At 40.1% G+C, this 11,795-nt stretch overlaps 1 protein-coding gene across 4 annotated transcripts in view; it reads left to right on the forward strand.

Annotated features, from left to right (window-relative positions):
• The first annotated feature begins 8,852 nt into the window (after positions 1-8,852).
• CEP162 (centrosomal protein 162) overlaps positions 8,853-11,795 on the forward strand; it is a 96,338-nt gene continuing 93,395 nt past the window's right edge. For 2 of the 4 annotated variants that reach the window (XM_027091296.1, XM_027091300.1), the window contains exons 1-2: positions 8,855-9,018; positions 10,095-10,210. In XM_027091296.1, the coding sequence (XP_026947097.1) occupies positions 10,154-10,210 (57 nt within the window). In that variant the 5' untranslated portion in view covers positions 8,855-9,018; positions 10,095-10,153. Of the gene's footprint in view, positions 9,019-10,094; positions 10,211-11,795 lie in introns of all 4 variants that reach the window. The other 2 variants (XM_027091304.1, XM_027091308.1) reach the window with 2 other exon arrangements.

The raw sequence follows: 11,795 nt of genomic DNA on the forward strand, positions 1-11,795 counted from the left end.
CCATGCTCAGGCCAAAGGACAGTCTCTCTGTCTAATACACAAAAGTGGGCTAGAAGGGTGGGGGGGCAGCATTACCTCCATACATATGACAGTCATTTTAGAAAAGTTTTAAGTTACAACTTAAACCATTAGACAATAGAATGGAACCAAGAGACAATAAATCCAATAGTTTCAACAACTAGCTATTCTACACCTACTTGTGCAAAACATTGGTATGATACAAAAATTCGTAACACAACAGCCACCCTCAATGAATTTATGATCTGGTAGGAGAAAGAGAAAGAGCAATTATTCAATAAGTAAGTAAATAAATATTTTAAAACACAAATAACTTTTCTACTAGAAATATAAGCAAAGCAGAACTATTGTTTCCAACTTGAAGTATCAGAAGGTCACTGAAGGCTTGAGTGTGAGCATGAAATAAAGCTAAATTGGATGTTCTTTTCCTCCATATGCAGTTTTCCCAAAGTTAAATGGATTCCTTTAATAAGGTAGTGGTGTTATAGAACTAATGCTATTCTCAATATAGTTGATTATGGAATATGGAACAATGCAGATGGTGGGTTATTCAGGATTTGTCTTCCTTTGGCTTTCACCATGAGAACCAGTTCATTGCTCATAAAACTCCTGCAGAAAGCAAACAAGGGAGGGGATGGAGATGAAATTCATTTTGGAACTTGTTAGAAGCATTGGTGAAAGGTTTGGTGGAATTGTAGAAACAGACTCTTTATATATATTCTTTCTTTCACAGAAACCTTGTGAGATTTATATGGTGACCAGAAAGTGGTACGTGTGCTTTGGCTTTCTGGACAAAGGAGTTCTTCAAAGAAGGACTTCGAGAAAAAAATCAAAAATTTCCCCCATTTCATATCAAATATTGTTATATTTTTCCTCTTAAGATTGATTATATAACCCAAACAAACAAGAAACATAGTAAAATATTTTTCAACTAACAGAACACATCAGTATTCACACAAGTAGCAGAATCTATTTTCATGTTAAAATTGATGGATGCTAAATTTAATAATGAAGCAGGTGTGAGCATCAAAAAAAATCTAAAAACAAAAAAATTTTTTAAACCCAAAGAATGACTTTAAAATAATTATTATTACCAAGAAAGGAGTGTGAGTTAAAATAATAAAATCTGCGGTGAATATTTCTGAAGCTCCAGGTTCTAATCGGCCTCCCCCGGCCACCACACACAGATGGTCATCGTATGTAAAGATGATTTCAGATATAAGCAGCATGGGGGCTTCCAGAATTTGAGAGCCACTGGAAGATCAGAGATGAAACCCAGTAAGACAGAACTGACTCAAAAAAGAGGACAAAAATGAGGGGAGGAACAATTGTATGGACACTAGTTAAGACTAAAGTTTGGTTGTTTAAACAAATAATTCACAAAAATGAATTCCTCTGTTAGTCACAGACTTGTAGTTTTATTACTTTTAAGGCTTTTTGATGGTTCTGATGCCTCTGGGGCTCCAAGAGACAAATGAAAAATGTCTTTTTATACACTAGATTGGAAAAATGGAACAAATAATAATGGTGATAATCATAGGTATCAAATCATCGTTGACCGCATACACCGTACGATGTGCTTCATGCAAAACAACATGACAGTTAACGTGCATTGAGCATTAGGACGTACAATCACTGATGAAAACTTTTATATGTTTTAACTCATTTATTCCCCACCATGCTATGGTGTAGATTCTATTGTTGTATTTGTTGGATGAATGAGGAATTTGGGATGGATGGTGTCATGCTTTAATCTAAATTTCTTGTGTAAGTCAAATACAATTTCTCTCAACCAGGATTTTGATTGTCCAATGTCAACTCATGTGCCACAGTAGTTTTTAGTCCCCATTTTTTAATAGTGGTAAAATACACATGAAATTTGCCATCTTAACCATTTGAAGTGTACAGTTCAGTAGTAAGTACATGAATATTGTTGTACAACCTTCAGAACTCTTCAAATCTTGCAAAACTGAAATCCCATACCCATGAAATAATCCACAGACCCACCATTTTACATTCTGTCTGTATGAACTTGTCTACTCTAGATATTTCATAGAAATGGATTCACACAGTATTTGTCTTTTTGTGATTCACTTATTTCATGTGCCACAGAATTTTTGAAAACATATAAAACTATGCCAATGCAAAAATATTAACAATCATTTTACAGGAAGGTTTTTCATTATTATTACTCCCCAAAAAGGGCAATGACAACTGATGACTTGTGTGTTTTATAATGCCAATGAAACTTATTGGTTTTTTGCATTTCTAATAGAGCAAGAAAGGTTTTAGGGACTTCCCTGGTGGTCCAGTGGTTAAGACTCCATGCTTCCAATGCAAGGGGCACAGGTTCAATACCTGGTTGGGGAACTAAGATACCACCGGCTGTTCAGCACCACCAAAAAAAAAAAAAAAAAAAAAAAAAAGATCCATCCACCTCACTACAAATAACTCAATTTCGTTTCTTTTTATGGCTGAGTAATATTCCATTGTATATATGTGCCACATCTTCTTTATCCATTCATCTGTCCATCACACTTAGGTTGCTTCCATGTCCTGGCTATTGTAAATAAAGCTGCAATGAACATTGTGGTACATGATTCTTTTTGAATTATGGTTTTCTCAGGGTATAGAGTTTGTCATACAGAGTGAAGTAAGTCAGAAAGAGAAAAACAAATACCGTATGCTAACACATATATATGGAATCTAAAAAACAAACCAAAAAATGGTCATGAAGAACCTAGGGGCAAGATGGGAATAAAGACGCAGACCTACTAGAGAATGGACTTGAGGACATAGGGAGGGGGAAGGGTAAGACAGGACAAAGTGAGAGAGTGGCATGGATATATATACACTACCAAATGTAAAATAGATAGCTAGTGGGAAGCAGCCGCATAGCACAGGGAGATCAGCTCGGTGCTTTGTGACCACCTAGAGGGGTGGGATAGAGAGGGTGGGAGGGAGGGAGACACAAGAAGGAAGAGATATGGGGATATATGTATATGTATAACTGATTCACTTTGTTATAAAGCAGAAACTAACGCACCATTGTAAAGCAGTTATACTCCAATAAAGATGCTAAAAAAAAACCAGACAAACAAACAAAAAGAAACATTTTAAATCAATGTGTGCTACCTATGACAGACAAAACACATATCGATAGTAGATTTAAAATAAAATTTATTATCACTAAGATATTTGAAACATTTTGCATTGTCAGTTTCTCAGGTGAAAAGTTTGTGAGCCACACTTTACTATGCTTTATGAAGTAGATGCTATGTGCACTAAGAAATGTATTCCTTAACACTTCTAAGTTTTAATTTTATTTCCTTACCTTTTTTAATAAGTGGAATACTTTTTGTCAAGTATAGACCCCACAAACCAGATGAGATTAAAAATTATATATTCCCAAGACAAGTAGTCACCAACATTTTGCATTTAAAATTTTATTCTTAAACTAAAAATCGAGACTACCAAAGGCGAATAGAGCCTCATGTTTTCGTAACCTAGTGGATAATTTTATTGTTAAAAAATATTTTTCTTCCTTCAGAAATGACATTAAGTAGATTGTGGTTTTTTCTTTGTAAAAAGCCTCCTAAGAATGTTACAGGTCAGATTTCAAACTTAAGTTTTTTTCAACAAAGCTCAAATTTTCTGTTCAACATTGTTCTTTCATGACCTCTGATGGTGAAAATGTAAACTGACATTACAAATACTAACAGAAATAATACCACAAATTCCATTTACCTTTTAGTGAAGATCCTTTCCCTTCTTTTCATATTTATTTACTTTGAGAATGTAATGGTATCAATTATTCAACAATACAGAAAGAGTGTTAGACAATTTCCTACCACTTCAAAGCATAAGAAAGCCCTCTTCTTCGGTCTGTAAATCTCTGGATGTATGTGTGCATAGAAACAACATTTTAATGATATAAAAACTTACTACTGTGACTACTAGCTCTCAAATGGAAATGGAATAAAGTTTCGATAAAATTGAAACAATTATTTTAATTTACAAAATCATCACTCTTCCTAAATCTCTGTATATATGAATAAGGCAGCAAAATTGCATATTAAGACCTGAATTATTTGAACTTATTTATTACTTCAAGTTCATTAATAAGATTACTGTCTAGACCTGAGCTCCTCCCTAAAAAGCTTCTACACAGGTAGTTATCTGGCAATATGACCCCAGAGAGCAGGAATAATGAACAGGGGAATAAAAAGAGGAAAGAAGGAAGAGCTGAAATAAGGATGCATTATCAAAATGATTATGGCCAACCTATGCCGGATTCCACAGGCCTTTTAAGAGGCCGCAATGAAATCCATGAAATAAATAGGAGAAGGGAGAATTCCCTGGAGGTCTAGTGGTTAAGACTCTGCACTTCCACTGTAGGGGGCCCAGGTTCGATCCCTGATTGGGGAACTAATCCTGTAAGTTGAGTGGCACAGCCAAAGAAAAAAAAAAAAGGACAAGGATTTTTCAATGGGCTTCCATCCCCCATGGATTTAGTGGCCCTTGGACTTTGACTACCACACACCCACTTGTAGGTTGCACATGTGTGGCACTTCAGTGGGCATTCCACACCTGCACTTGTTGCCAGAAAATGTCCAGGGAAGGAAGCGGAGGCTCACATCTTGGTCAGAGGTGAGGCACTCCCCAGTTGCACCTGCAGAAAGTCTAGGAGAACTGATTGTAGAAACTGACTTCGGTTGAATGCAGGGCCAAGAGAATTTTAAGTGATGAACAAAGTGGTCACCGATGCACTAGAACCTTTGCACTACTCAGATTCACGTTTTCTCTCCTATCTGTCACCGCAAGTCGCTAGCCAGCCACAACTTGTGCAAGAGGGTTTGTGAACTAGCTACCATCCCTGCTGCCACAGCTGGTCCCAAAGCCTTGTTGACAGTCATCAGCTCTCTTCTCCACCAGCGATTCTAAATTTTTCTCACCCGTGGCCAGCATCTCAGCTGATCTAAGGTTGTTTGCCTGGCAGAGGGATCCAGACCTTCTTCCTCTGGGTTGATTTGCTTTGCCTTCATCAGGGAATAGTTGCTGTAAATGCTGATTCACCATTATCACCTGGCACTAAACACCAGGAGATGCTTCAATCAAGCTGATGGCTATTCCTCCCTGCTTCCATCATAGGGCAGTGACCCAGGCTCTTCGCGTCAATAAGGGTAGGTTAGTCTTGCAAATATGCTAACATATGAATTCTCTTTTGCTTGATGACCCAGGAACGAGGAGCCCAAAGAGGTGGTAGTTAAGCTCTGTGGAACTCTTTTACTTTGTCCTCTGGTGGCCCTGGTGAACGGCCATAAGGCCCTTTGTGGAAAGATAGGGAGAATGTTTGTAACTATTCTTATGACATTACAGAGTCCTTCCTCAAGGGCACTCACCCTCCCTGTGAACACTTGGTATCTGGGTCTGTTGAAATTAAATAAATCCAGAAATTGGATGAAGGATCTGGATTTTCCATTGTGATAGCTAATGGCAGTATTCCACTCACTAGATCACTTTGTTACACACACACACACAATCAGGTGATCACTCAATCAGCCGTCCATTTATCTCATCCCTCAAAACACCATGATTTATTAGCTATTGGCACAAATCCCTGCAGGTCAAGGCACCTGATTGCTACTAAAGACTTCTGCCCATTTCAGTAATTACAACCATCTTGCCTTTGATAGTTTTGTATTGCTACATGGGCTCTGCCATTGAGAAATCTCATAACTGCACTGATACTGGGGAGACTAGTTCCACGACAACATCTCCTGTTAATAACTCTGACCTGTGGAGGACAGACATCACCAAGTTTTTTCACAGATGCTGGCCTCTTCCTCACCAGTGAATTCCTTCTTGCCTTACTGAAGGGAATGTCCTATGAATCCTCCTGGGGAGCAAAGTCAGATGCTAGGTTCTAGATATCACAGATATCTATTCTAACATTCCCATCTCTGTGAGCCTTCTGACATCTTCCTTAGTACTCTGCCAAAGCAATTTTAGCATCTCTACCTCATTTTCCTATTGGCCATTATCACATTCAGGCTTCAAGGAAACATCCCAGCAGTGGACGAGGACCAACGCCAGGTGTTCTCACTAGCATGTTGAACCTCAAGACATGAGTGAGTGTTCCCATGTCAATAAATCCTTATGCAGCCTTATTTTATTCTCCCTACCAGTTCAACACTCTCAAGATTCACTCCTACATGTGTTCCCCTGGTTCCTTTTCGTATATATAACATGGGACCTGCACTTTCTGTAAACTATTTCCTCCCAGAGCAAGGATTATAGTTCTGCGCTCAGAAGATGTCTGAGACCTGACCTGATCACTGGCATGGAGATGGTGAATGGTGGCAGGGCTGGATCCTGAGGAGGACAAGTGTCATCTTGTGAGTTGCCTTCCTCATATGAGGGTCTCTAAGTCTTTGCAGGCTCTTCAGGCAATAGGAGGATGCTCTCTTTTAGCAAAGGGAATGGGACTGCTTCTGCCAGTGAGGAGAGTTCAGGGAAATTGAGAATTCAAGATTCCCAGAATCATTTACCCAAATGTCTCTATTGCTGGTTTCAGGATTTAACTGTTTTCAACCAGGGCCCTAACTCAGGACACCCAAAGAGGCTGTGTCTTCATTCTCCTTTGCACCTATGCTGCAGAAAATGATGATCTCCTCAAATGCTGATAGAGGCCCTTGGCATTTACCATGTGCCTTGAATCGATTTTGGCTGACCTGAGCCAGTCATTTTCCTTATTTCAAAGAATTCAAAGAAATCAATAAAAATCCAACCATCCTTATAATTACCACTGCCACCATACCATTCAAGTATAACAGTAAGTATATGAGTCAACCCTTCACTTTCCACCTGTACCTACGGCCAACAAACCTCATATAAGAATCGTAGAGCTGTGCTCCATTGGTTATCACCACCCCATTTCCCATTAGCAGTGGGATCTTCATTGCCATCTGACTGTTGAGTTACTCAGTTCCTAAATCCCATCCTAATGGTCCATTTTCCGGGGCTAATCCTGATCTATCTGTCTTTCCTAGTGTTTGCCTGAAAGCAGAACATGAGACAGAGCTCTGCATGAGAGTAATTTACTCAGGAGTGGGTTGCCAAGTAGCAGTAGCCATGAACAAGGAGAATGACGTAGAGAAGGATGGAAAGCCAATACAAGAATGTGCTATCAAGTTGGTCTCTGTTGTGAACAACTGGCTCTGGATCACAGAGGACATCGTGATTAGTCTTATGAAACGAGTATCAACACTGTCCAGGGCCAGTAAGGGGAATCGTTTGTTCATCAGCTCCAGCCCCCACTGATCAAGCTTGGGCCTGTAGAGATTAAATCCCCCACTTCTAAGTTGCAAATGTTGAGTGCTGAATGGTTACCCTCAAGGATCAGAGAAGCCCCACGGATCAGAAAGCAAGCAGTTCACACTGCAAGCTCCAGGCAGGCACACGGACGAGCTACACCTGTGTGTAGCTAGTGACAGCCTGAATGGCAGTGGTCCCAGTAGCTGTGGCGAGAGTAAAAAACGAGGCCAAGAAGATCTGAGGCTACTACGTATGTGTGAATTAGTGGGAAGGAGGCTGAATTTGCAAAAGGCTTCCTAGTAGGGATGGGTGGAGAAAGCTTCCTAGAGGAAATGAGGGCTAAATTGAAACCTAAACCACCTAAAGGATGAGTAGAAGTCAGCAAGGGTTGATAAAGAGGAGACAGGCCATTTTCAGTGAGAAAGAAGCTTCCTCCATCTTCTCAGAGGTTGAGGTGGCTACTAATGTTTTCCAACCACACCCTACTTCTTCTACAATAGCAGTGGTCATACAGAATTGCAATTGTCCGATCACTTATCTGCTCCACTAGACCGAAGACTCTGTTAGGGCAGGGATTATGACTGTCTTCGCCCATGCAGCACATATTAGAAACAAAAGTATAAACTTAATTGAATTGTCTTGTAGATTGTAAAGATTAAGTGAAGTAATGCATGCACAGCTCCTAACAACTAAAGTGCTCAGTAAATAGTAGCTTTTAAAAATCTCTATTATTATTCAAATCTTTATCATAGGGCACAGTTCTGGCATGTACACATTTGTATCGCAATAAACACTTGCTGAAAGAAAAGTTCAGGCCGGACATGATGAGGTCCTTAACTATGTCTGCCAGCAGCAACGCTTTCAACTGCTGTCGCTTTCACATTTTGTATCCTAAATGCTGTCCTCTGAAACTCCAACGTGCGTTGTGTTCTTATTTTTTTAGAGGCAGGAATAGCAAAAATAAAATAAAAATCCAAGAAAGTAATTGTAAGATGCCGCTGTAGAATGGGGGGAAAGGAGGGGTAATGGGAAACCATAGCGATGTTCTGATATGGGTAGGACTTGGGGTGTGTCTGTGTATTTTCAATTTCTTGTCCACTAGATGGTGGAACAGAGTCCCTATCCTGGCAACAGAGTTCTTCATAAAAGGTTACAGGTTCTCTCACAACGCCCACGCAGGGCTTTGCACGTGAAGGAAATCACCCAATAAGTTAATTTTTTTCAAGGCTTCCGCTTGTAAAGCAGAAAGCCGAAACGACACAGGAGGCAACTGTTAGGGAGAGGTGAGAAGGGATGAGAAATGCGGAAAGACAAGGAGCAGGGGAGCTAAACTACATTTCCCAGGAAGCCACGGGCGCACCTGCCACACCCACCACGCCTGTTACGGCGCTCGCGACCCTGGCGTCCATCCACCACCCCAAGGAGCACAGAGAAGGGCACGGAGTCTCCACTGGTGCAGCGGCGGCGGCGGCTCCAACCCGCCAGATCGTCCTGCTGAGCCACGACCACTCCACCCTGCGCTTGTAGAGCCGAAGAGACACTCACCGCTGCCCCTCTGTTCCCGCGAGCCACGTGACCAGCTCGGGTCATATGACTCCAGAGCCTGGCGGCTGACGTCAGTTACCCTGGCAACTGCTGGGCCCCCTCAGACCGTCCGGGAAAGCGGGGAATTCAGAAGCAAAGGTAGGTGAGGCGTAGATACTTGCTTTCCACTCGGTTCAGCAGAGCCCAGACTGTGCTCAGACCCGCTGCTCAGGGCTTTAGTTTCGGGTCACTCCCTTCCTCCACCCCGGCTCCGCTGCGGGCGCGTCTTTGTTTCCCGCCGACTCCGGAGCCCGCGCTTCCTGGGGCCTGGGACCCTCTGAGTGGGACCCGCATTTGACCCACAATTTGGGGCTAAGACCTTAACCGCCCACACACTGAACTGAACAGAAATGAAAATGAGGGGGAGGAGGTGTTACCGCGCAGGCTGAGCAAAGTATTGACCAGATCTCCACACCTCCCGCCTCCACAAAAGGAAGCTGAGGTCGGAGCTGCCTCATGGAGTTACGGTCCAGAAGCTGACGCAGATCCGAAGTTGGGTTCTTTAGGGAGACTGGGGAGAGTTGAGCATTGCAAGTCACCATTGCGTAGTTTTTGTTGACCTTCCCTCCGTCCAAGAGAAACATAATTTGTTCTAATTTGCTCCATTAACTTTGTTATAGGTAGATTCTGAGTCTTAAGGTATTAATCCAGAAATTTGTATCTGGAAACGCCCCCATATCAGGAAACAGTCTATTTTTCAAAACTTTTTAATATGGATTGATAAATAACTAGTTGAATGATAAGATGGCACAAACTCTGTCCTGCGCTTTGCAAAAGGGAAACAGTCTTTTGGATTTGCTAGTTTTTACTTTTTAAAAGTTTCCTTGAGAAGCCCTGGTTTATTTAAGGGATGTTAAATAACACACACACACACACACACACACACACACACACACACACGCTAATATGCATAGATTTAGGAAATATTCTCGAAGCCACTTTTTAACAACTGTATGTTAAGAATGAAAATGTAATTCTCAACTCTAACTCAAACTGTGAAAGCTGCTTTTTCAAATCAGTTTTATTAATGAATTAAAAATCTCTTGTCCAATTTACTGGTAAGTAATTGTGTGTATATGCTAAATCATAAGAGAAATGTCTGAAGTTCAAGGCTGACGGTTTTTATGATGTGATTTGGATTTCCTTAAAGGATTTTATTATCTCTTGCCATTTAGTGTTTCCAGTGTTGTAAATACTTTGGAATGTTTACTTTGGGAAGGGAAAATTATTGATAATGGCCCACTATTCCAAAGAAGAGCTGGATGAAGAGTTTGAACAGTTCATGAAAGAGGTAAGTTTATATTTTTAAAAGCTATATTGTAAATAGTCCTACAAGAAACTCAGTCTTCTAGGATGCAATCAGCCTATCATCAAGCTCTGCCACCTGTTTCCAAAATATATCTATCATCCCTCTAGTTCTCTCCCTTTTCACTGCAACTTACCTAATCCAGGACACCATCATCTCACTAGGCTACTGCAACAGTTCCCTCTGCCAATAATGCTGTCTATTCCTCTATCCTTTACCTGGATGGTGAAGATCTCTTTTTAAAATTACTACCTAAGAGAGGTTTTTTTCTGTTGATCCAGTAAAAAAGTAACTACCAAGTTCCTTCTTATACCATGTTCTTAATTTTCCATGTAGCTCATTCTCCATGTAGCTCTTAGAACCATTCATTATTTCACTTGTTTAGCTCTCTTTTCTGCCTCCCTTAAGAATGAATGGTTTTTGACATGACAGCTGTATTTTTTTTTATTTAAGTAGAGTTCATGTACAGTATTATATTAGTTCAAACAGTGATTCATTTTTAATAGATTATACTCCATTTAAAGTTATTATAAAATACTGGCTGTACTCCCTGTGCTGCATGATATATACTTGTAGCTTATTTATTTTATTCATAGTAGTTTGTGCATTTTAATCCCTACTCCTACCCCTATTTTGCCCCTCCTCCTTTCTCTCTTCCCACTGGTACCCACTAGTTTGTTGTCTATATCTGAGTCTGTTTTCTGCTTTGTTATATTCATTTGTTTTATTTTTTTAGATTCCACATATAAGTGATAACATACAGTATTTGTTCTTCTCTGACTTATTTCACTAAGCATAGTACCCTCCAGGTCCATCCATGCTGTTTCAAATGACAAAATTTCATTCTTTTTATGGTTAAGTAACATTCCATCATATATCTGTATACCACACCTTCTTTATCCATTCATCTATTGATGAACACTTCCATATCTTTGATAGTGTAAATAATGCTGCTATGAACATTGGGATGCATTTATCTTTTCCAATTAGTGTTTTTGTGTTCTTAGGATATATACGTAGGAGTGGAATCACTGGATCATATAGTAGTTCTGTTTTTAGTTTTTTGAGGAACCTCCATACTGTTTCCATAGTGGCTGTACCAATTCACATTCCCACTAACGGTGTACAAGGGTTCCATTTTCTCTACATCCTCACCAGCATTTGCTATTTGTAGCCATTCTGACAGGTGTGAGGTGATACCTATTTGGGGTTTTGATTTGCATTTCCCTGATGATTAGCAATGTTGAGCATCTTTTCATGTGCCTGTTGGCCATGTGTATATCTTGTGCCCATTTTTTAATCAGGTTGGGTTTTTTTGTTTGTTTGGTTTTTGATATTAACCCCTTATTGGTCATATGCTATGCAATTGTTTTCTCCCTTACTATAGGTTCTTTTCATTTTATCGATGGTTTCCTTTACTGTGCAAAAGCTTTTAAGTTTGATTAGGTCCCATATGTTTAGTTTTGCTTTTGTTTCCTTTGCCTTAGGAGACAGATCCAAAAAAATATTGCTACAATTTATGTCAGAGTGTTCTGCCTGTGTTTTCTTCTAGGAGTTTTATGGTTTCAGG

Source organism: Aethalodelphis obliquidens, unplaced genomic scaffold (genome assembly GCF_003676395.1).
Source record: "Aethalodelphis obliquidens isolate GAN/ISIS:26980383/991018 unplaced genomic scaffold, ASM367639v1 scaffold3, whole genome shotgun sequence".
NCBI classification, from domain to species: domain Eukaryota; kingdom Metazoa; phylum Chordata; class Mammalia; order Artiodactyla; family Delphinidae; genus Aethalodelphis; species Aethalodelphis obliquidens.